General features: G+C 55.8%; 2 protein-coding genes across 6 annotated transcripts in view; one reads left to right on the top strand and one right to left on the bottom strand.

The window, feature by feature from the left end:
• The window catches only part of RASSF4 (Ras association domain family member 4), a 34,618-nt gene continuing 13,407 nt past the window's right edge, over positions 3,518-24,728 (bottom strand). For 3 of the 4 annotated variants that reach the window (XM_018042262.1, XM_018042263.1, XM_018042261.1), the window contains exons 4-11: positions 15,861-15,994; positions 14,392-14,483; positions 13,320-13,477; positions 8,225-8,326; positions 7,894-7,945; positions 7,182-7,303; positions 6,268-6,365; positions 3,518-5,032 (exon numbers count right to left, since the gene is read on the bottom strand). In XM_018042262.1, the coding sequence (XP_017897751.1) occupies positions 4,972-5,032; positions 6,268-6,365; positions 7,182-7,303; positions 7,894-7,945; positions 8,225-8,326; positions 13,320-13,477; positions 14,392-14,483; positions 15,861-15,994 (819 nt within the window). In that variant the 3' untranslated portion in view covers positions 3,518-4,971. The remainder of the gene's footprint in view (positions 5,033-6,267; positions 6,366-7,181; positions 7,304-7,893; positions 7,946-8,224; positions 8,327-13,319; positions 13,478-14,391; positions 14,484-15,860; positions 15,995-24,728) is intronic. The other variant, XM_018042264.1, reaches the window with a different exon arrangement.
• Positions 17,749-20,061, top strand: C28H10orf10 (chromosome 28 C10orf10 homolog). 2 transcript variants are annotated; one of them, XM_018042265.1, is made up of 2 exons: positions 17,749-18,796; positions 19,376-20,061. In XM_018042265.1, exon 2 carries the CDS (start codon positions 19,403-19,405, stop codon positions 20,027-20,029), a length of 627 nt encoding a protein of 208 aa, XP_017897754.1. In that variant the 5' UTR covers positions 17,749-18,796; positions 19,376-19,402; the 3' UTR covers positions 20,030-20,061. The 2 variants fall into 2 exon arrangements, with proteins under 2 accessions (XP_017897754.1, XP_005699424.2); XM_005699367.3 differs by having other exon boundaries at positions 17,782-18,796; positions 19,369-20,061.

Here is a 24,728-nt window from a genome sequence, read left to right as displayed (position 1 = left end):
CTTTCCACTCTAGCTTCGTCCCTTGCACCCCAATTCCCTTGCAGACAGAGACACGCACCAGAAGCCACTGCCTCAGCAGGGAGCGCTGCTGCCCGGGGTCTGCACTGGCAACACCGCAAAGGAGGCCGGCCACACGTGTGGCCCAGCGACCCAGCGCGGGGACAGGGGCCGCCTCTCTCCCACGAAGGGCCCCTGAACAATGGTTCTGCCCTCCAAGCCTGAGGCTTTGCTTTCTGTTTCCTTTGGGTTCTCTGGGAATTCCCATTCCTGAGTTTGCAGGAAACATCTCTGTTAAAAGGCCAGCCGGGAGGGAGCAGAGTCCAAGGGCAGATCAGCAGCTGGCTTGCTCCCAGATAACCACAGCTCCTGGGACCTGAAGACAGCGTGTGCACTTGCTGTTTTTACATCTGGAAAGGCTTGAGTCTGACCGCCTTTCCTGGGAGGGAGGAGCAGGGCGCCTGACAAACATAGCCCACTGCTGCCTGCAGCTGTGGGCACCTGGATCCTGCCCACATGGGCACATTGCGTATTGCTAGCTTCTCCACAATCACCTGATCTGACAGGGCAAGCCTCGTGCTTTGTTTCCCTAGGACTAAGAGGCCAGGTGTGTCCTTGGTGAACCAATGGCTTTAACAGTGGGAAGGTCTTTAATCCTTCTTCTGGTAAACAATCTAAACTGGTAGCAAATGGCTATCACCACAGGAAAAACAAGCCTTTTTTTTTTTTTTTTTTTTTTAAATTCCTTCTGCTCATTTGCTCTGGGCAAATTACCCTGTTTTTCCTGAGTTCAGATCTTTTGCAATCATGTTGATTTTATCTTGCGTTTTTTATTTGCCCTGGTTCCTGAAGTCTGACCTGGGAAGACCGTGCTGATCTAGGAGAGGACACTTATCACTGCAGTCTTCACTCCACCTGTGTATGCATTTTCTACCTGAGTTCTAGTGAGTGAAGCAAGGTATGATAAACTCTCCAAAAGCTCTATGGAGAGAGGCACATGGACCTGCCACATAGACCAGCCGGAAACCGCAGAGCCTGGGAGAAAGCTGAAATTGTGGTGTCCTGGTGAGCTGAATTAGCATCTTTTCAAATTGCCTCTGAAAAGCAAGCATCGTTGATAGAAAGCTTTGTAATCCTCAAATGGTCATAGACGTGTACAGGCATACTTCGTTTTGTTGTTCTTTGCAGACATTGCTTTTTTTTTAAATTGAAGGTTTAAGGCAACCTTGCATTGAATGTCTATTGGTGCCATTTTCCCAATAGCCTTTGCTCCGTTCCCTGGTGGCTCAGACGGTAAAGCGTCTGTCTACAATGCAGGAGACCTGGGTTTGATCCCTGGGTCGGGAAGATCCCCTGGAGAAGGAAATGGCAATCCACTCCAGTACTATTGCCTGGAAAATCCCATGGACAGAGGAGCCTGGTAGGCTACAGTCCATGGGGTCCCAGAGAGTCGGACACGACTGGGTGACTTCACTTTGCTTACTTCATATCTCTGTGTCTTATTTTGGTAATTCTCACTGCGGACAAAAAAAATGTTGCATGTTGCCAGCCATTTCTGTAAACAAGAAATGTTGCCTGCTATCAAGCCATCAGTCACTGCAGCTGCTCCAAAGGTGCACCCCGAGGGGAAGTCAGGAGAGAGAAAAACAGGATACTGGCCCTCCACAGTTAAGATGCATATCTAAGGAGTAATTTTAATGAACTCAGACTCTAGTGTCTTCCATACACAAAAGGCAGTAAAATCATTAACTTGGGATGTCTGCTTTTTTGTGATTAGCATTAATCTTTTGATGTTTGCTCACATGTTTTTTTCTTCTGTTTTTAAGCAAAATCTTCATATCTTGTCTCCTCCCTTAACTCTCTGGAACAGTTCTTCAGAGCTGTCTAACAGGCTCTCCCATGGGGTTTGGTCCTCAGTAAGTTCCCCAAATAAAACATAATTCAGGAAGGGGGTTCAAGAGAGCGGGGACATATGTCAACCGATGCCCATTCATGTTGATGTATGGCAAAAATCATCACAATGTTGTAATTATCCTCTAACTAAAAACAAACTCGCAAATTTTAGGCTGGTTCTTTTTTTCAGTTGATATAGCAATTTTCAAGCCTGTCATTATTATGTTTATAACAGTGATCTATGATCAATAATCTTTAACGTCACTGTTGCAAAAGATTATGCCAAAGGCTCCGAGAATGGTTAGCATCGTTTAGCAATGAAGTATTTTAAAATCAAGGTGCGTGCTTTGTTTTTTGGACACGAAGCTATTGCACGCTTCACAGGTGACAGGAGGGCTTAAGCATAACTTCGATATGCAGTGGGAAACCAATCTGTGGCTCACTTTATCGTGGCATTTGCCTTATTGCAGTGCTCTGGGACCGAATCTGCACTATCTCTGAGGTATGACTATACCTTTCCCCTTGTTAGGGATGTCTTAGCTATGCTGTTCAGAAGTTAGTTTCGCTAACTTTTCTATTTCACAAGTGGCCCTTATCAAGACAGGCTTTAAATGAAGTAATATTGTAACAGCTGAAAAGGAAAAACAAAACCAACCAACCAACCCCCCAAAACAAAACTGGGGAATGTTGACAGAGGGTTTCTTCATCTGATGGCTTTTCATGTGTCAGGCTCTGTCTGCTGCAAGGTTAGCGGGCGTCTTCAGGCTGGAATGTCTCACACGCTGTCTTAGGCCAGTGGGGCTCAGCCTTGGGCTTCCTTCCAGGCAGCTTCACCATCTCTCTGCTCTGCACGTCCCCTGGCCCTGCAGGGCGTGTGGCCTGGTCTCCCAGTTAGGAGGCCTCTGAGTGCAGGCCGCAGCAAGACTGCCTTTGTCCCTTTGGAGCTGAGCTCAGGTCTGGCACAAGGCAGTTGTCCCTCGGTTACTGCTGAACGATGGTCAGCTGTGGTCCTTGACCTGCACGTATAAATATGGTCTGGGAAGCTGGTGGTGGTTTTACCTATCATGTCTGACTCTTGTGACCCATGGACTGTAGCCCGCTAGGCTGCTCCGTCCATGGGATTTTCTAGGCAAGAATACTAGAGTGGGTTGCCATTTCCTTCCCCAGGGGATCTTCCCAACCCAAGGACTGAACCCAGGTCTCCTGCACGGCAGGCAGACTCTTTACCGTCTGAGCCACCAGGGAAGCCTTTTGGGTAGCTATCTCACTATTTTACTGGGGAACCCTGTTTGACCAGCTCTCTACCATCTCCTAGACCCTGCTGCATCCCCCTGAGCCCCGGAAGATTCCCGAGGTGCTCCTGATGCTGGAACACTGCAATTCGGGGCGACCCGGACGCTTACTGTCCAGGCTGCCCACAGACCTCCTCCTCTGAGCCCTACGGCTGTCGCTGTCCTCCGGCCCAAGGATGCGCCTGGAAAGGAAGGAGGCATGTCAGTGTCGAAAGCGGCAGGCTGTGCTCAGCGTTAGCTCCTCTACCGAACTTGGCGTCCTGCAGGACAAGAGTTTGAGGTCAGAGCAGAGGTCAGGGTGGACACACACAAGCTAAAAAAAAAAGGCTTGGACCTTTGGTTGCACATGGCAACACCTTTATTGAGAACCTAGGAAACCCTGCGGACAAAGGAGACGGGAACGGCGGCGGCCTCCCGGGGGCATCCTTGCACCTGCCTCTGGGAGCAGGGCGCCAGGTGGGAGCAGTCCTGGTGTGGGGCTCACCCTGAACAGTGGGCTCGAATGGCGTAGCTGCTCCCACGCTCTGTTCTTTATGGGCGCCAGTGAGGAGCTGCTGACTGAGGCAGAGTTGGAGTCTCACTCATGCTGACTTTCTGGCTTCAGGAGACTTTATAGTTTTTCCCTTTAAATCCACAATCCATGGGCCCCATGGGGAGAATCTGGTCTCATTTGCTCTGTTTTGTACAAACATCTCACATGACTGCTGTAAACTGTTGCATAATTCTTGCAAAGGCCTTCTTATTCATTCTAGAATTTTTCCATCAACTGGCAGACCCAAATTGTTCTGGATTTGGCCCCAGGGGATTCCAAGCCCTTTCTCCTCAAACAGTTTTTCCCGGTGGTGGCCTTTGATGGGAAGTACTGATGCACACCCAGAGAGGGCAGGAGGCACACAAGTGTCCGAGGAGCGCAGTGACGGGCGAGGCGTGGCCTTCCCAAGCCACTGCCGGCAGTCCCTAGACAGCTCCTGGCCTCTCACCCACCCTGCAGGCATCCTTTCGGGGTCATGTGGGTCACCTCCTCAATGTGATACAGTTGACATGCTTCTTTCAGCGAGCTCCTTATAAGAGTCCCTTCAGGTGCTGCCAGGGAAGTTCAGAGTGAGTGCCGCTGAGAGACGGGCTGCTGGTGCTCTTATTCTCGGTCTGACCTCTGCCGGCAGGGCACTGAGCTATGCGAGGCTCATGGAGCGACATCAGAAGCGCTACCTGGCACGCCACGGTGAAGTGACAGCTGGGAGCACTGCACATCCCATACCCGCTGGCAGTTCCTGCTCTTCCCAGCAGAGTTTCTGAGCGGCGGCATGAGGCGAGGGTGGACAGGGTCTAGTGGCTCACGTGTTTGATGAGGATAATGGCTTGTGGTTCTGCAGTGACTCTGGGCCAGGCACTGGGGAAGCAGGTGGAGCCCACACTCTAGAAGCAAGACTGTTCTGCTCCCCTGAGTTGGAGAGGTGTGGCATGAACAGGGCCGGCCATGTTATCTAGTTCCTTAACTCGGCTCATGTCACAGCTCCAGGGCTGCTCGCAGCCCAGGCCCATCTCACATGCAGACCCCACCCAGCAAGCTCCTGGGTCCTCAGGCTTAGGACTGGGCCCCGTGAGTGCTCAGCTTGGAGCCACGCGCCAGGGCCGTGGGACTCAGGCTGCCTGGAGGGTGGATAGGCAGGGGCACAGACGCCAGATCCCTCGGCCTTGCGACCAATCTGTGTGACCAACCGGGGCCTGGCCACTGGCTGTCAGTGTGCAGTGGCTGCTGGTGGCTTCGGAAGGGGCAGGTGCTACTGGGCTACTTGGCTTCCACCAGCTGCTCCAGGCGCTGTAACATTGTCAGACGCAGGGCTTGGAACCTGGAGGGAGACACAGCCGAGAGGATTCACTGGTACCAGAGGGGACAGGGAGCAAGGAGCACAGCAGAGGAGCCCAGAGATGCTGGGCCTGGAGACCCACGGCTCCCGACCGGCTGCTTAGTGGCCACCATCTCTCCTCTGCCAAGGGGAAGGAAGAGCCGGTCTCTCCTCTGCCAAGGGGAAGGAAGAAAGAGCCGGGACCCAGATCCTGCAAGGCCACTGGCTTCGAGGAGCAGTTAAACAGGGCTGCAAACCCTGTCAAGCTTTACAGGAGAATGCTCCTTGTATTCCAAAGAGTCTCCGGTACAGACAGGAGTGTGCTGGATTAGACAGGGCGGCAGAGGGGGTCAGGAAGCCTTGTCCGAGCCCTGGCTCCACAGTCACGTGGTGTAGACTCCGTCCTCACCTCGGGCCGCCCTTCCCTCTCTGTGCACCGAGTGACCCCCAGGTCCCTCCTCGCTACAGTGACACGGTTCCCTCTGCTGAGGTCTCCACTGACTGCCTGAGTGGGGCCTGACTGTACACACAGAAGCCTTTTAAAGGGACATTCAGCCAGAAGCCAGGGTTTACATAGTCCCCCGACCGCAGACTCTCACGGTGAGCGGCCTTCCTCCTTCCCTTCCTAAGAGGGACTCTGGGACCGAGTTTCCCTCACAGAGGGACACACAGACCATCGGGGTTTGTGACCTGACCTCACACAGCCAGGCTCCAGGAGCCAGCAGGTGACACCCACTCACCTGCCCACTGAACTGGTCCCCTGCACTTGCAACCATCAGGGGGTACAGGCAGTCCCAGTAACCGCCGCTTTGGGCAGGCTCGGCGCTCCCGCCAGCATGGACCGGCACTTTTCAGACCAGGCTGAATGTGCACGGGCAGCGCCCCCCCGGCGGCACCTCCAGGGCAGTGCCATCCGCAGAACACACAGCCCTGGGCCAGGGCCGGCCCACGCTGCTGCCCGAGTCTCCTGCCCAGTTTCAGCAGCTTGTGTCTGTCCCGTGACAGTGGGGCTGCCGAGGCTCGATGGGCGGGCTGGGCTGCAGGCCCCCATTTTGGCAGGCTGTCACCCCAGTCTGGTGGCACTACAGAGCAAGGGGCCAGGGGGAGGCGTCCCTGAACTGCATGAGGACGCCTGGCACAACCGCAGGGAGAGCTCTCGCAGCCCCGGGCCTGGTGCTCCGACTGCACCCTTGCCCTGATGTTCCAGACCCATGACTGGCTATTCAAGGGCTGCTTACTTCACGGTCAGTTTGCTTATTTCTCTTTCCTCCTCTTCTTTTAATTTCTCAACAAAACTGTCCAGCACCGGCATTTCAAACTTAATGTACTGAGCGACCTAGAAAATCCAAGAACATTTCAATGTGCTTTAACTTAGAGGCCAAAAGTGTTTTCTTTTCCTTGTGGCCGATTCAGCAGGGTCTTGTCTCCAAGGAAGAGGCTGCCTGTCTTCCTCCCACCCCCCCCCGACACAGCTCTGTGTGTACCAGGATGGGAGGATGGAGCCCATTCTGATCCCTAAGGCCACTGTGATCCCTGGGAGGAAAGATTAAACTGAGTTTTAGGAAGACTGTTCAATAGCGAGCGGAGTCAGTCTGGGAGTTCTCTGGGGTGGGCGTGGAGACGGTGGGAATGCCATCGTTCCCAACAATAGAATGAACTCACTAGTCTGCAAATGGCCCCAGGGACACAGGGTCACAGGCCTTCTTCTGGAGGTCCACACCCTATAGGCCTATTCTGTGTAGTGGAGTTTGGAAATGTGCTCATTGCCTAGTCAGGACTCAAGATGTCCTGAGACACTTGGTCCTTTCCATAAGGTGCAGTCAGACCCTAGGTAAGGAGCTTTTGTTGTTTTTTTTTAATGTAAATAACAACAAAATGCACTCCATTGAAGGAAAAGACTCTACCTGTCTGGAAAGAATGGAAAAGGCCAGGCCATGGTTTTCTAAGACCCAACTTCTTTCTCCCCTGAGCCAGCTGATGGATCTGGTGGTGGCTGATGGCAACAAGACGGATGAAACCGTTAAGACGGGATGGCCATGGGGGGCCCGGGAGCACTGCCCAAGGGGGCTCTGCCAGAGGTCACAGGAGTCTGCCACGCCATCCCCCAGCCCCTCTCTCAGGAGAGGCCTCGGGATGCCTCAGCCCCACTCACATCGTGGGGGACCTCCTCGCCCAAGTCAGCTTCCATCAGGAATATCCTGGCGATCTTCTCACAGGGCCCATGCAGGATTCTGGAAATCAGTGGGTACTCACAGTCTTTTAACTTTGTACGCTCTGAAAAAGAACGTGGTAGACAACATTCATGGGGTGGTAGGACCGTGTCTCTTTGTTCCAGGATGGGAATGGGATGGAAGACAGATGTCCAGGGGCCCTGGCAATGCTGCCAGATGTTGTGTGATGGACACTGCCTTGATGATGTGGATCGTGTCCTTCAGCGAAGGCCCAGCTCAGAGAGGAACCGTGGCTGGAGGAGCCTGGCGCGTCTGGAAGCAGACCTGGGGAGGCCAGGCTATGCAGCGCTGGAGAGAGGGCTGTGCGGTGCGAGCTCTGCAACAGCAGTTCTCAGTGGGTGAGGGGCTTCTCATCCATCCTGAAAACCCAGAGGCACAGTCCTCCCCACGCCTCACTGAACCTACTGGAGAGAGCGGCTCACCATGTGGTTCTGGTGGGATTCCGAAAGGGATGACAAGTGTGCCTGGATATAAGCCTGGGAGGGCTGCCCGTGGTGGGGGCACAGCATGTCCCAAGGCCAGGAGGGCACCTGCCCTGTGCCCACTGCACAAGCCAGCTCAGCCCTCAGAGAAGGAGCTCAGTTGGTGAGCTTGCCAAATGGATGGGGACTTGAGTCAAAGGCAGACACTTACCCCCAGACTCGTGAACGATGTAGAGGGCAAACTCACTGGGGCTGTTTTCCACCTGCACGGGCAGGGACAGGGAGTCAGACCATGGCTTTTCAAGGCAGGAGAGAGAGGAAAGGGCCCCTGGCAGTAACCACATCTCCAAACCCACACACACACATCCCCAGGGACCCGCCCCGCCCCCGCCTCCTTAAATTCCCAGAGCATTTCTCCGGCTAGCTCAGCAGAGGAGACCTGTTCAGCCTTCCCCCAGGAGCCATGGCTTCCACCAGCCCCCTCCCCAGCAAAACTGCCAGCCACCAGCATCTGGGGCGAGGCTGCCCACGGCCAGACTCACTCGGAACTTGTTCAGCAGCAGAGTGAGCACCTGGAGGGTCGTCATGGTGCTGTTGACTCTCACGTTGGTCGTGGACCCATAGGCGGGAGTGAACACGGAGGTCTGCACAGGAAGGGGGCCAGAGGGGACACAGGGCTGACACCAGGCAGGGTGTGGGCATACGGTCAGCCCGCTGGCACTGAGCAGCCTGGGACAGCAGGTGGACCCGGGCTCTGCGATCACCTGTGTCTGTCCATCCGCACAGATCCACACACAAGCTGCGCCCAGATCCAGGCGTGAGCAGAGAAGCTTTGACAGCTCACATCGTACGAGGCCTCTAAGAAAGATGCCTGCAGATCGATCAGAGCCAAGCTCCTTCTTCTAGGAACCAGGGCCATGGGAAGCTTGGTGTGCTGCAGCGCATGGGGCCGCAAAGAGCTGCACAAGCGAGCGGCTGAGCCAGAGAAGGCGGTGGCCCCCACTCCAGTGCTCTTGCCTGGAGAACCCCATGGGCGGAGGAGCCTGGTGGGCTGCAGTCCGTGCGGTCGCTAAGTCAGACACGACTGAGCGGCTTCACTTCACTTTTCACTTTCATGCATTGGAGAAGGAAATGGCACCCCAGTCCAGTGTTCTTGCCTGGAGAATCCCAGGGACGGGGGAGCCTGGTGGGCTGCCGTCTATGGGGTCGCACAGAGTCGGACACGACTGAGTGACTTAGCAGCAGCAGAGTGACTGAACAATAACAAGGGCCGTGAGGGTCATCCACAGTGAGTCTCTCTACTCTGTCTAGAACCAAATCACCAAGTGTCTGCTGATTCTAAGGCTAAAGGTTCTCAAATCTGTCCTCTTTGCTCTCCCAGCTTGCCTGCGGGGAGGCCCTCTGTTTATACTGCATCAGCTTCCCAACTTTTCCTCTCTAGTCTCAGCCCTTTCGATCCATTTTCCACCCTATTGCCCAAAGGAACAACCTCTCAAACATTTTGCAACTCGAAGTGTGTTCTGGACCAGCCGTGTCAGTACACAGTCTCAGGGTCCCTGGTGCAGGCTCCTGGGTCGGCATCTGCGTTTGAGCAGAATGCCCCAGGACGCTATTTGGAGGGTGAACCTTGAGCGGCACTGTATCCCTGCACGCGCCGCAGCCTAGACGGCGGCGTCCGCAGCTCCTCCCACACGGCGCACACGTGGCGCGTGGCTCCCTCCCAGCATCCCGTGCTCCAGCCACACGGCTTCTGCACAGTTTTGGGCGCCCTTGGTATTCTCGCAGGCATGCTGCCTTTGTTCATGAGACACCACACGTGAAGTCACCAGGGAACTGCCAGGGAATAAACTTAAAGCTTATTAAGTCCTTAATGATCACTAATCAGGTAATAACCCTGCTAAACACTTTACATAGATTCTTGATTTAATCCTCACAACAGTCCTTAGAAGTACATGGAGCTTGGAGAGGTTAGTAGCTCATTGGAGTCACCCGTCTAGAAAGGGCAGAGCTGCCCCAAGCCTCATGCTCCACCAGCATGGCGCAGGGTCCGCCCTTCATGTCTGACTTCCCTGTGGGCAAGCTCCTCCTTGCTTTCCGAAACCAAATTCCAGTTCGCACATTCCTCCTGGACGGTCCTAGCTCGGCTTTCCCCAGGATGTACTGGGGCTCAGGGTACATGAGGGCTTTGTTCAGTGTCCCCAGCTGAGGTCCGAGTGCTAGAGCCAGCCTCAAACCCAGACCTGCTTTCTCCACAGCTGAGATGTAGAATGACTGGGTGGCACAGAAAGTCCGAGTTTCTAAGAAACATGAAACAGAGGAGTCAGGCTGTCTCTTGGAGAAGAAAGGTCATGTCAACAAGACGCCGTGTTTCTCTTGCCTGAACTCTTTTCTCAAGAAGAGACCAACCAGCTCCAAGTAGGGACAAAGGTCCCGTGGCTCTTTTCCCGTCCCTAACCACAATGTTTCTCCCTCATAGAACCCACTTGAGTCCGACGGGCAAAGCACTGAAAACAGGTACCAAGTCTACCCACTCTGGAAATCAAGCCAACACTACTGCGAGTAAGAGCTGTCTTAGAAAATAATGAAGTGGAGCAACAGTGTACAGCTGTAAGAAATAAAACCTGGAATAAAAACTCCAGGAAGTTAATTCTAGGAATTTATTATTATTTTTAAATTGTTGCCTGTGACTCAAGCACTATGTTACCTGATTTCTAAGGACACTGATTCTGAATGGATGCGGAGCGAGGAGCAAAAAAGGGAGCCCCTTGCTCCTTCAGCAGATGTGAATCAACTGTCCAACATGCCTGAGACGCTAGTTCATGAAGGCACCCAGTTTGCCTGGAAGAATGGGCCCACGTGTGGCAGGTAAGTCTGTGACTTGGGGAACAGCCACCCTGACTAGTGTGTCGAGTGTAGGTCTGGCTGGCTAAGAAGCCCTTCTTGGCAGGATGGCACCAAGGGAAGCGGAAGGCTGCGATGAAAGCCCCGGCTGTTCACTTCGGTTCACTGCAAAGGCTACAGAGTGTTCGGACTTCTCCGCGTCCCTGTGACATTTGCGATGACTAATGTAAGGTTTAAAGTGCCCAACACACCTCTTAGAGGACAGGAGAATGTGCTGAAGATAAAGCCTACAATTCAGTGCCGTGAGTCATAAAAACCTCCTTTTTTTTTTTTTTAGGAATGTAGAATTAGAATGAGCCTGCTGCTGATAAGTCGCTTCAGTCATGTCCGACTCTGTGCAACCCCATAGATGGAAGCCAACCAGGCTCCCCCATCCCTGGGATTCTCCAGGCAAGAATACTGGAGTGGGTTACCATTTCCTTCTCCAGTGCATGAAGGTGAAAAGTGAAAGTGAAGTCGCTCAGTTGTGTCCGACTCTTAGCGACCCCATGGACTGCAGCCCACCAGGCTCCTCCGCCCATGGGATTTTCCAGGCAAGAGTACTGGAGTCGGGTGCCATTGCCTTCTCCTAAATCCATGCAAAGAATCTTTCTAAATTTTCAAATAGTCCCTTAAAGTAGCATATCAATATTTATTCAAGTCTTGGCAAATGGTGGTTACTTTACACTTGGCAGACTAAACCTCTTTGGAACAGCATGTAAAGAATACCCAAGTCGGGGGCTTTCCTGGCAGTCCAGGGGTTAAGACTTCGCCTTCCCGTGCAGGGGGCTGGGTTTGACCCCTGGGCAGAGAGCTAAGATCCCGAGTACCTTGTGGCCAAAAAGCACCAAGCGTAAAACAGAAGCGCTATGGCAACAAATTCAACAAAGACTAAAAACGGCCTATGTTAAAAAAAAAAAAAAAGCCAAGTTAAAAAAAAAAAAAGCCCAAGTTAGACGGCTGGTCCTTTGGCTAATCCAGACATTCTTAATCTCTGTTTAACTTCAGCCCTGCCTTCCCCTCCTGCTCTGAGGAAACTACTCTCAAATACTCCTCGTTTTCCTAGATTTGGGCTTCCCTGGTGGCTCAGATGGTAAAGAACCTGCCTGCAGTGCAGGAGACCCGGGTTCAATCCCTGGGCCAGGAAGATCTCTTGGAGGAGGGAATGGCTACCCACTCCAGTATTTTTGCCTGGTAAATCGCATGGACAGAGAAGCCTGGCAGAGTACAGTCCATGGAGTCACAAAGAGTTGGATGTGACTGAGTGACTGACACAGAGAAGGCAGTGGCACCCACTCCAGTACTCTTGCCTGGAAAATCCTGTGGACGGAGGAGCCTGGTAGGCTGTAGTCCATGGGGTCGCTAAGAGTCGGACACGACTGAGCGACTTCACTTTCACTTTTCACTTTCATGCATTGGAGAAGGCAGTGGCACCCCACTCCAGTGTTCTTGCCTGGAGAATCCCAGGGACGGGGGAGCCTGGTGGGCTGCCGTCCATGGGGTCGCACAGAGTCGGGCACGACTGAATCGACTCAGCAGCAGCAGCAGAGTGACAGACACACTCACCTCCCAGATTTAGTGAAGATAACCTATTGTTCCTCAGCAACACTCACTGCAAACCTAGTGTGGAGTGGAGGAGGTCCTGATGACGGAGCAGGGCCCCTTCAGCCCGCCTTGTTGAATTCTGCATCCCCAAGTGCAGGGTACCGCAAGAGTGGCTTGAATAGCTCCTAGCAGACCTCCCCTGCGTGACTGTGCTTCAGATCTGACCCAAGACCTCCCTTCGCCCAGCTCCCCCATCCCATGAGTCACCCACCACCTATCAGGAAGGGCAGCTGCTGAGCCGGGAAGCCCTGGCTTCCAGCTTCCCAGCGCTGCGGGATGTGCTCCAGGGCAGGACGCCCCATTCAGGGCCTCACCCACACTGCCATGCGTGCCATTTATAGCAACAATCCACTTCTCCTTTTTACAGTTGGGTTTGTTTATGGAATGATGTCATCAGGGGAAGGAGATCTTTTTTTCCTGAGGTCAGTACAATACATACTTGGACAAAAGGCTAGGACAAAAGGCTAAGTGCTGGGAATCAGGAGCTGTGCGAGTTCTCTGGGACCCTTCACACATGCTCTGGGGCACACCGCAACCCAGCTGGCTTAACCTACCAAGTGACAATAACAGTAGGGACACGACATTCCCCTGAAACAATGAACCGACCTTGGGTGGGAACCTGACAGAAAAGTGCCCTGTTGAAGACAAATTTAGCGTCGTCCTCCAGATATTCATGCAGTTTGTGAGAATGAACTGAGCGTGTGATGGGAAAAAGACAGGCTTTGTGGTCATGAAGTGAGATGTTATTTGGGGCAAGACAATTGTCCTCCTGAGCCTGTTTCTCCATCAGGACACAGGCACTGCCTCGCCTGCATACCAGGGCTGTGCATGCGGGCTAGGTCGCTTCCGTTGAGTCTGACTCTTTGCGACCGCTTGGACTGTAGCCCCCCAAGCTTCTCGGCCCGTGGGATTTCCCAGGCAAGAATGCAGGGGTGGGCTGCCACGCTCTCCTCCAGGGACCCAGCCTGCGTCTCTTACGTCTTCTGCACTGGCACGACCTGGGAAGCCTACCAGGGTTTTGCTGAGGGTGAATTCAGGCGTGACCACCGAGGGGCCCCCACTGCACAAGGCCCAATGACTGCATGGCGCTTGGGGCTGGCTCTCTAAGCCTCAGCTTCAGGGCCCAGGGGAGAGGCCAGGCTGGGCCGTCACCTTGTGGTTGTAAAAGTGCCCGTTGATGGAGAAGCGGTGCCGCCGGATCCTCTGGGCCTCACCGGGCGCTCGGCTCCTGGGCCGCCTCTGGATCACACAGGCTGCGTCGCTCTTGGTCCGCATCAGCTGGGGGGTCTCCTCGTCCTCCTCCGCTGGCTCTGCGGCGAGAAATGGACGAGGGGGTCAGGCTCAGGACAGGGGCCTGCAGCGGTGACAGAGCGGCCTCTGTGGCGGCGCCGCGTGTGAAGCTGGCTCCCTGGCACACTGGGCTGCAGGAGACGGCAGTGTGAGCACTGTCCCTGTGATGGAGGCTGGGGTCCAGCCAGCGTGATAGCCATTCTGCAGACAGGAAAGGTGACCCCCAGACAGGATAACCTGTGTCACCATGCCCCACGGCCATAGCCTCTGGGCCTCCAGCTCCAGGGGCCCAGAGCAGGACTTTGACAGCCCCAGCCCTGTCCTCTGGGCAAGCCCTTCACTGAGTCCAGGAGGAGGTGCAGAGAGGACAGACTCCCAGGCGCGGATCCTGGCGGCTGGGGAAGAGGCCCCAGAGGCCCGCAGGGCCAGGGGAGAGCCGTGTTCTCTGCAGATGTTCTCCTTTTCAGAAGGCAGCACGTTGCAGGGATGCAGACAACCACATCACCTCTGGAAGCCTCCGCTTCCCTGTCCTTGGGAGAGGAGTCAGTAAGAACGCCTTGGGCTGAGGAGAGGTTGAGCAGGGGCTGGGCTTCCCTGGTGGCTCCCTGGTAAAGAATCTGCCTGCCGTGCAGGAATTGCAGATGTGGGTTTCAGCCCTGGGTCAGGAAGATCCCCTGGAGACGGGCATGGCAACCCCCTCCAGTATTCTTGCCTGGAGAATTCCATGCACAGAGGAGCCTGGCGGGCTACAGTTCATGGGGTCACAAAGAGTCTAACACAACCAAAACAGCTTAGCACCACGCTCTTGAAGGCAAACGCAGCCACTCTTTGCTACTCCACAAAGCTGATCTCCAGAGATGGCGGTCATGAGCCAGCCCCCCCACCACCCCAGATGAGTGGGACCGGGTCCTGGGCTGCTCGAGGCCCCACCGACCTGATCTGCCTCTGGAGCTCTCCTCCTGGGGCCCAGCCTGAGCGCTGGGTTCCTGGGCAGTGACTCTGCCATCTTGAGCAGGTGGCTCCTTCCTGAAAAGAGACAGGCATGGTGCTGAGAGGGTTGCTGGCAGAGAAAGGTGGTTCAGATCAAAGAGAAGGAGGCCGGCTGCCTCTGCGGGCCAGACACAGGCTGGAAGCAGGGCAGGCCGAGCTGAGGCCGGGATTTCACACATGGTCAACGTCAAAGATAAAAAGAAAAGCAAAAGACTGCCCGTGTCTGCTGGAAGGAGAGGGAGTCTGCCCTGCAGACTTGAGTGGCCTGTTCTAGGCCCCGGGGTACGGACAGATGGACACACACAGACCCGTGCTGGGCGCCAGGCCGAGGCGGTCAGCTTCTGCGGCCGCGTGCCGAGTGGGCACTCTGGGCTGCCTTCTGGCCCCTCTGGGCTGCCGTCTGGCCCGGGGAGTAGGGCAGCAGCATCCTGGAGGGGGCTAACCGCCAGGCCTCGAGAAAGGCGGACTCCAAGCCAGGGCAGCCAGCACTGGACTGGAGGAGGGATGGTGTGATGGGGAGTGGCCACACCGGGACGGGAGCCTGGGGGGAGTGGACAGAGGAGCCAAGCCAGCACTGAGGGGCCTCCGCGGGGCCTTGTCTGGGGCTGCTCGCGCGACCGCTTTCACCTCCTTCGTAAGGAGCCCACCCTAACCTGAGGCTCTGAGGCCCCAGGTCCACTACGAGTGACCAGGGACATCTGGGGATGCACCGGGGCACCGGCTCGCAAAGGGCGATGAGAGCAGCGACTCTACTTGAATTTCGAAGGGAACGTGTTTTGAATTTCCGACTCTTAGAAGGATTTATTACGTGTGGAAGCAAGCAAAACTCAGCAGCTTACTGCCCATCTTTGGGTGTGAAGTGGGAAGAGGCAAATGTCTGTTAAGACAGGTAGAAAACCATTTTATCCTGATCAAAACGTTCTTAATATATTCAGATAAATCTGATACAAATAAATTCTGATAAATTTGTAAAAATAAATTCTGCTATTGAAATGCAAGCAGAGCCATTGGAGGCTAAACCTGTGTGTTTTGGGGCAGAACAGGAGGTGCTGAGAGGCTTTGCTTGCAGACGGCTTTGAGAGGCCTCTTTCTCTTACAGACGAGGAATGCCTGAGAAGCGCAAGTGGAGGTGAGGGCAGCCTGGGTCGCTCTCCAGGAGGGGGGTGACTTGGTTGTCATGGAGAAGAACCACTTCGGGGTGAGGCTTCAGGTTGGCAGCTGAGGTCCTGGGCTGAGGCAGTCAAGGGGTGACAGGAGTGACCGGGGTGGGTTACCCTCCCACCTCCCGCCCCAGACAGAAACGGGGCTTTCATGCAGAGACAGAGCTCAACCTCCTGGCCCCGCACACTCCAAGCAGTACTTTTAGGTTGTCATGGAGACCACCTGGGCCCCCCCCACCCAGCGGGCACTCACAGATGGCAGCTGGACTGTCCGGGTGTCCAGGAGAGGTGCACGCGCTCCCTGTCATCCTGTATCTGGAGCCGGATGGGCCGCTTCAGTCCCCAGGAAATGTTGAGGAGCCCCTCGATGATCAGAGCCCCTTCCTCCTGTGGGGACCCACACGCTCAGCCCCTCCTCTCAGAGCAGCCGCACTCAGGGGTCACTGACCACCCTCACAGCCCGCTCAGAAGTCAGCCCCCGCCCACGGGACCCCTCCTGTGCACTCAGGCCTCCAGATGCAGCCTCTCATCCCAAGGGTCCCGTCTTCCTCTAGGGGAAGGCCCGTGAATTTCTCTGTGCTCTAAGGCACGAGGCCCGGGCTGGAGAGGAAGCCTGAGGCGTGCCCTTCCACTGCTCGGACACAGGGGCTGGGACGGGGCGCTGAGTCAGGTGTTCCACAGGAACGCAGCTGCTGTCCGGCAGGCACGTCCACACAGTGGCAAGGAAACACGCCCCAGGGAAGCACAGCTGTGCAGACACCGGTGCAACACAGGCCAGCTCTCCGCCCAGCGCTGCGCCTGCTCGGGGGGGCCACGGTCACCTGGTCCCGCTGGGAACGTGCCAAGGGCACTGGATCCCATGCCCACTAGAGCTGAGCAGGACCAGCGTGGTCCCCACCCCCGATTTCCAAGCTGGCCTCTTCCCTCAAGGCCAGTCTTGCCTTCCTGACCACCTGGGGTACGGCCAGTCCCGCGCCCCACTAGTGGCACACACACTCAGGGTACCAACAACAGCTCCCAGCCTGAGTCCCTGACCAGCCCTAATTCTCCAAGGTCTGCAGGTGGCACAGCCACTCATCTGCTGCCAAAGCCTGAGGTCCTAATCAACAGAGTCGTCCAGGAGCACTCGCAGCCGGCTCCCACTTGCTCCCCTCGGGTCCTCGATTCTGTCTCTTGACCTATTTCAGGCTTCTGTCTGCATACAACCACCTCCAACTCCCCTGCGCCAGGCTGATCAAGCCCACACGCGCTCCTGGCCAAGCTGCTTTGTCTGCACCCTCAGAGCACCTGCCAGAAACCTTCTCAGCCTCACCCTTCAGCCGAGTCAGGTCTCCCCAGCTACCTGCTCCTAGTCCGCGCTGATACTGGTCTTTTGGCAATGAACTTAAACATCATTCTCCCCGCGCTCTCTCAAGCACCATTCTGTAATAGATTCATCAGCGCCGTTTCTTTCTCCTTGCTGGCACTGAAAACTGTGAGAACAGAGAGACTGTGGGAGTTTCATATCCCTGGCAACACTTACAGGGGTGTCTTGCAGTATTGATTTCATGGTTAGTTAGTAATAGTTTAAAAACACCCTGCCATCCACAAAGAAAATAGTTCTCTTCTGTTCAAGCTTATCAAAAACACACACAGCTTTCTGGAACAGCCTTGCACCATTTGCTAAAGAAGAAAACAAGTAACAACAACAACAACAGGACACCCAGAGCCCCTGACGACCACTGAGGCTGCACAGGCACGAGGCGGCGACCAGCCATCCCTGTGGAGGAGAGGCTGGACGGGCTCAACGGGTCAGCGGCCCTGGGAGGGTGGCGAGAAGACCCAGAGTGGGTGGTGAAGGCGGTCCCTCTCCTCTGCTGCGGGTTTCCTCTGATAAGATCAGAGAAAGCTGCAGGCCGAGAGGGCGTCCCCTCCATCCAGGGAAGGGGCGCTCACACCCGGGGCCCCCCGGTGGCTTTGCAGGGACACCAGACGTGAGTCGCACGAGGCAGCTGGTCCCCAGCGTGGCTCAGCCCTGACCTCAGGCAGCAGCTCTGCCCCAGCCCCTCGCTTCCCCAGACCAAGCCCCTGCATCTTTCTTCACAGTGGGGTCCCCAGAACCGTCTTTGAAGGCGGCCTCACGGACCCCGCCCCAGCTTTGCCCCAGAGCATCAGCTGGTCTGCGGCTATGGTTTTTCTCATGTTTCTCCAGCCAGAGTCCACCGTGGGGCGGGTATCTATGGATAAACGTGTCTGCAAGTGGACATGAGCTGTTCCTGGTGGAGCGGAGGCTCTCTCCAGCAATGTGTCAACATCTGACAGTGGTGTCTGAAGCCAAGTCTGAAAGCCAAGACCTGAACCGCATTTTGGATGAAGGACATAACGACTCGCTCATTGCTATGTTCTCTGTCCCTAGAGTAGTTGCTGGTGCAGAGGTGTACTGGTTAGATAGCCAGGAGCAAATACACAAGCCCGTCCTCATCTGACAGCTCTGTGAAGCAGCAAGACCAGGACCCCGCAGGCTGCCCCTGGTCCCAGAGGAAGGCGAGCATAGCCCAAGACTCAGCAAGCCCAAGGAAGCCCGGCCTCGCCCATCTCCAGGCTGAGCTCCGCATCGCTGTGTCTGACGGGGCCCCTACAGGCGCAGGCCCGGGGCTCAGTCAGAGCAGCACTGGGTCAGAGTGACTGGGGTGTCGGGGTGCTGGTGTAAGATGTACCAAAGAATGCTTCTAGGCAGAGATGGCAGAGCCTAGCGCCGCTGTGGAGGTCCAGTGGAGGCCCCTGGCCCTGCCAGTGCTCTGAGACGGCCAGGAGCTGTGGCTACCCCACCCCTGCCCTGCGGAGTAAACATTCCCAGAACCTCCCACGGTGCAAACACTTGCTCCGAGCTGGCAGCTGGGCCAGACCCCGCCCGCCAAGCTGTTTTCCTCTGAGAGCCTTCCTGAGCACTGCTATTTTTGGCCCTGTGTGACAGTAATTGATTGCCGGTGGAAAGGTATAAAAGCAGCGGCCAGGCCCCGAGGCTTGCCAGACAGCTCAGGGAGGCTCTCACTCTGGGCAGAGCCCTGGTGCGTCGTCCTCCTTGTCCCTCTTGCAGCAATCCGGCTCTGGACACCGGCTCCAGCTCCTCGACCCTGGGCCCTTGGCCCTGAGTTTCCTGGGTGCTTCCTGAGGGCTTCCTTGCTCATCCATCTCCCCTGCCAGCTACAGGTAAGGGAGGGCCACTGCTCTCTGGTTAGAGGTAAAACAAAAACGCGTTGGGTATGTTTGAGGGCAGCTCTCAGCCTGGGACGTGCCCTGCCTCACTGCGGGTTCGCGCCCAGGACGCAGCTGACAGCGGTGACAGCAGCTGCTGAGGGGCTTTGTATTCAGAGGCGTTTCCCCGGAGGGAGATGTTCCGTGTTTTCCCAGCACCCTTGAGAGGTGTTTTCACAACCCTATTTTACCGAGAAGTGGAGGCTTGGAGAGGTGACTTTGCCAAAGAACCCTGGGTCAGGAACGGCTGTTTGGTTTTTAAACCCAGGTTTGGTTTTAAACCCAGGTTTCCTCAGACTCCAGCCCCATGAAGCGGGGCTCTCTGATTTGCACAGGTTCTTGAACCACAGTAACGACAGTCTTAGGGATGTCAGCATTAAGAGCCCAGGAGTTCGAGCCTGCTCTTGGAGCTGCAGACTTTAAACTGCTCTCAAGCTTCTGATTCACCCAAGTGACCTCAGATGGGGGAGGGGATGTGGAAGGGTGTCAGGATGGCCAGCAGTCCCTCACCCCAGGTCTTCTGTCAGCCAACAGGTTGCTGCCTCCCTGTCACCGGCAGCCATGAGGTCCCGGCTCTGGCTTTCTGTGGCTCTCCTGCCCACAATTCGGGAGACCTCGGAGGAGATGCTACCTGGAGGGGCTGGAGAGGAGCCCCCCGCCTCCCCCAGCCTGGAGGACTACGTGAGGTCCATTTGTCAGCTGGCACAGCCCACCTCCGTGCTGGATGAAACTGCAGCCAGGGTGCGAATCAGCAGACCCCCCCGGCCAGCCCGTTCCTGTGCGGAGAGCTCCCCTGCTGGGTCTCTACAGGACATCACCACTCGCTCCACTGGCCAGCAGCCCTCCCTGCCCAGGACTGGCCCTGTGGACCCCCTGGACTGGCTCTTTGGGGAGTCTCAGGAGAAGCAGCCAAGTAGAAGGGATGTACCACGGAGGACTGGACCCTCCGCTGATCCCTGGGCTTCTCGCAGACAGACGGACAGTGGCAAGGCACCAGGGACCCCCAGAGGGAGGCTGAGTGATGCCAAGGCTCCAGGGCACTCTCTGCAGAGAACGTCGAGGGACTGGCACCAGTGCTCCCAGGCTTCTGGGCAACCTGGACAGGATGTGGGCTCCCCCGCAAGCCCTCGCCACAGCAGCATCCTCAGAACTCTCTATTTGCACCTCCCGGTGATCCATGAACTCTGAGGCCTCCCCAATAAAGACTTCTGTAAATAGCACACAGCTCTGCGTCTCCTCCACACCTCGCCTTCCTATCCACCCCCCCACCCAGGTGGGGACTGCCCCTGGCAGGTCTCTGGGAGGGAACCACCTCTCTGCAGGGGCTCTCTGCTTTGGCAAGTCCTAGTGAGACCCCGTCTTTGAATAACAGCCTATCCCACCTGTGGCTCTCCTAACTGGCTTATCACCTTCGGCAAGTTATTTAATGTGTCTGTGCCTCAGTTTTCTCCCGGGTAAGCTGTGATTAATGAGGCCTGCCTCCTAGGTTGTGCTGAGACACGCACATGTGGGGGCGCAGGTTACGAGCCACACGCGGAGCAGCTGCTGCCTCTGGTGGCCTCACAGGTGGGGAAACAAGGAAGGTTAGGGGGGAGGAGAAAGAAAGCCTTGGCCCTCAGCGGTGTCACAGCCTAGCCCTGGGCACTCCCAAGTCCCCCCGGGGGCCCATGAGCAAACAGAGGGGCTCAGCAAACGCAGCTGCTGTGCTTCAGGGGGTCAGTCCCTGGGGCTTCCCAGGGAGGCTCAGGGGCCCCACCGCAGAAGTCCTGCTGTGGCCCCGGGAGCGTTCCCCACGCTGACGGCCAAGACAAAACCTGCCCCGGCCGGCCTGCAGGGCACCGCACGCCAGACCACACCGCTCTGTCTCCACTCGTTCCCGCCCCCAACCGCCTCACTCGGGGCCTCGCATCTGTGGGGTGAACGGCAGGGTCCAGGGACCACAGCCTCATTCCACGTGTCCATGGGTGCCCCCACCCCCAGCCCGGCAAACCTCAGTTCCCAGAGGCATCTGGCAAGCAAGGGGGTGAGGATGAGGAATGGGGAGGGGGCAGACTGCCTTCCTCGGGGAGGAGGGGGTCGTTGGAGCAATCAGAAGACGCAGGCCTCAGGCCTGCTGCTGGGTTATCTTGGGCCAGGCCAGTGCTGGCTGCCCTCATCAGGGTGGGAAGGACAAAGGAGCAAAGGATAGAGCTGGGGTCACGGGTGGGCGCGAGGCCTGCTTCAGTTTCCCCCACCTCCTTGCTCTGTGGACTAGCAAATTACCCTCCCTCCCTGCCTCCACCCACCCTTCCCTCCCTTCCTTTCTTTTGCCCTTTCTTTCCTTCAACTTAAAAACATTTACAGAAATCACTTTGGACGTTTACAGTGTGTATCAGTCCTCTTTAACGTGTGTTCTCTGAGGAGGCAGAATGTAAACCATACGTTAAAAAAAAATTATTAGAATGATAATAATTTTAAGTTTTAAAACGCTCCTGACTAGTGGTTAGTTTCCTGATCTGTAAAATGGGGACAGCAAGGCCCATCCTTCACATTCTACAGTGACTGGGGAAACAGTACAAGTGAGCTCAGAGACGCAATTATGAACACTGTATACAAATTCCCAGCAGTCACTACTGCTGTGCCTCTGGTTGGCTCAAACCTCTGGGTCCCTGACCTTCTGCAGCAAATATGTGTGGAACAGGCATTGGCTGGAACAACCTTAGGAGGTGATGAGGAGGGCTGACCTACTGGGTGGGTGTGTGGCTGGCGACGGGATGTGCTGGGCTCGCTGGGCCAGCCTTACAGCGAAGCAGCGGAAATTAGGATGACGCTGCTAATCCTGCAAGCTCAGAAATCACACTGCCGCATTTCGGGAGATCAGACAGGGCCAAGGAGAGGCCTGGGCTCTGGACTTCTCCATTTCCTGGATGTGAAAAAAGCTAATGGCACCTTCAGAAGGTACCCCCTAAAAAGAAAACAAAAGAAAAGGTCTGGGGGAAGTGGTCCCCAGCAGCGTCCCAAGCTCCTGAGGACAGAACAGCCTAACAGAAAGTGCTCGTGCTGAGGCCCTAGTGAGCACTCCCATTTTTCTCCCACCCAGCACTGAGACAGGGAAGGGGCCCAATGTCCCTCCCACCTGGAGAGGCAGACTGGAAAGCACTCAGCAACTCCCAGGGGACACGGGCCTAGTGGTCTGTCAGCCCCTGTCACCCCTGCCTTCAGGCCTTGGAGGAAGGGGGATCACTGCAAGAGGGAAGGAGGTCCCTGGTGGAGGAAGGCCCTTCCCTTAAGCAGGACGCAGTGGCTCAGGGGCTGGGGTCCTACACTGGGTGTGATGTGCCCTCGGGCCACCAGGGGGAGCTCTGCATCCATTTAGAGCTGAGCGCCGGCAAGGTGGGAGGCTGGCTTTGGAAGCTGGCCGCACACCACACCCAGCGACCCCAGGGCCCTAAGGCCTCTAGCTCAGGATGTCAGCAGTGATATAGTTGCCCACTGGCACTTCCTGGTGGTCCATTAGTCTCTACAGGCACCAACCAGCCTGGTTAAAATGCTTTGCAATTTTTCCAAAAGGCTCAGATTGCTCCTGGTTATTCACACTTTCGGAGAAGTCAATGGCAACCCGCTCCAGTACTCTTGCCTGGAAAATCCCATGGACAGAGGGGCTGCAGTCCATGGGGTCGCTAAGACTCGACACAACTGAGCGACTTCACTTTCACTTTTCACTTTCATGCATTGGAGAAGGAAATGGCAACCCACTCCAGTATTCTTGCCTGGACAATCCCAGGGACAGGGGAGCCTGGTGGGCTGCCGTCTATGGGGTTGCACAGAGTTGGACACGACTGAAGCAACTTAGCATTCACACTTTTCATTGTAAAACAAGCAGAATTATCCTATCCTAAAGGCAAGGGTTTCAATGAAGGAAGCTAGTGCTTCAGCCTACTGAGGTGGGGATCCTTTGCTCCTAGCCCTTTACAAGCTGGGGGAAAGTTCATGGGGAAACGCTTGCTCCAGGTGCGGCCCCTGCCCATTGACACATTTCATCTCTCTAAGTTCAAGGGACCGCAGATGAGACAGTGGAAGAGAAGGTGCCCAACTGTAGCAGCCAGGCTGAGGTTGCTCCATGGCAGGCCTGGTGACAACAGGGGTGGGGAGGTACCCGATGCTGAGCACCCCGTGCTTAGCTTGGGGGTCGAGCCTGGGGATCAAAGGTAGCGAACAGCCCTCTGAGTCTCTAAGATCTGGTGAGTCATCCTCAACAGAGACCTCAAAGGTCTCCAGAGCATAATGCTGACTGTGCTACACTGCATTTCAACTCCTCTGCTCAGGCCTTGGAGCCACCAGCGTCTCTGTTACTTCAGTGCCGTCGTGGACCAGAGGCTTATGTAAGAGTCCCGGTTTCTTTGCTGGAAAATGGCCCCTCCTCCCTCAAGTTCTAGGACTACAACGAATAGAGTTGAGGCCAAGCTCCTCCTGTCTGTCCTGCCCTTGGGGCCTGCAGGGCCAGGAGAGGCCAGTCTCAGGTGGCCCTGTAGCAAGTTCTGAGGTCAGCGAGTCCCTGAGGCCCAGAAGGTCCCAGGTGAGCGATCTGAGGAACTGCAGAGGCCCCGACACCGGGTGGTGGGTGAGTCACTCTGAGACGTGGTGCTCCAGGAACCAGTCAGGCATTTCAGTGTTAGAACTCCCTGCCTCCCAAGCCAATGACCTGTCTTGATGGTGGCGGTCACCTCCAAAGACATACACTCCCTCAGGCTGGCACACCTGGATGGTGAAAGCTGCAGAAGTTTCATGAAAAGTACTTCCCAGCTCAAGGAAATCAAGGCAGACCCCCCCACCCCACCCCTCCGCCACCCACTTTAGGGTTAGAAAAATGAAAATCTCTGCCTGTGGGATGTTAACTTCCTGCCTCTGGGGAACGTCAGGAGCTCCTCTTCCTGATGCAGGGTCCTTTTATCCTCCACGGATACTGTCCCATCACACAAACAGGGTTGGGGCTTGCCAGTCCCACTCAGCTGTTCCTACAGAGGGGAATGTTCTGGGGAATCCCAAGTGCCAAGATCAAGCTCTTAGATTAGCTGTTCTCAAACTTGGCCATCACCAGAATTCCCTGGAGGACTTGTCAGAACAGCTGGGAGGGTGAAAGCGTTTCTGATTCAGCAGGTCTGAGCAAAGGAGGGTGGGAAGAGTCTGCCGGCCCTTCTCAGACACGGATGGGCTGCAGAAAGTCCACGAGCCAACCCGATCTCAACCCTGTGTTCAGTCTCTCTGTCATGTCCAGCGCTTTGTGACTGTATGGACTTTGGCCCACCATGTAGCTCTGTCCATGGCATTTTTCAGGCATGAATACTGGAGTGGGTTGCCATTTCCTTGTCTAGGGGATCTCAACTGTGGTAACTCCCAAAATAAAGCTTACTCATGATCACGGTAAGACTTCCCATTCGGCTTTTCCAAATGTCCCAATATCCCGACCAGGGCTCCCCTGTGAAAGAGCCGAAAGTTCTGGATGGTGGTAAGACCGCCTCTACTTAACCTGCCTGGTGAGTGGCTCCCTGAGCCTTGGCCGTGCTGGTCACTCCCTGGAGTTCAGCTGGTGCCCGTGGGCTGTGTGCGGCTTACAAGCGTGCTTTGTTTAGCTCACACAGTGTTTCGAGGTTTGGAAATTCCACATGAAATTCTGGATATCTAGCTTCTTTAGAAAAATCAGGAAGGGTTTGGGTGCCCCAATCCCAGAACTCCACCCGGCCACCCTGGCTGGGTCTGACAGGCAGCGGCGGCCTGCCAGTGGGCCGATGTCCTCTCCCCCACGGCCACCCTGCCTTTCATGTTTGGACCTGCCCAGCCCTGTGAGCATCACTTGGGGAGCCCTCCTCTGCTGCAAGGCTCTTCTCCTGGCTGAAAAGCAGAGAAGCTC

This window comes from Capra hircus, chromosome 28, assembly GCF_001704415.2.
Source record: "Capra hircus breed San Clemente chromosome 28, ASM170441v1, whole genome shotgun sequence".
Lineage (NCBI taxonomy): Eukaryota > Metazoa > Chordata > Mammalia > Artiodactyla > Bovidae > Capra > Capra hircus.
Note: the sequence above shows the minus strand (reverse complement) of the source record. Positions and strands in the feature narration are given on the sequence as shown.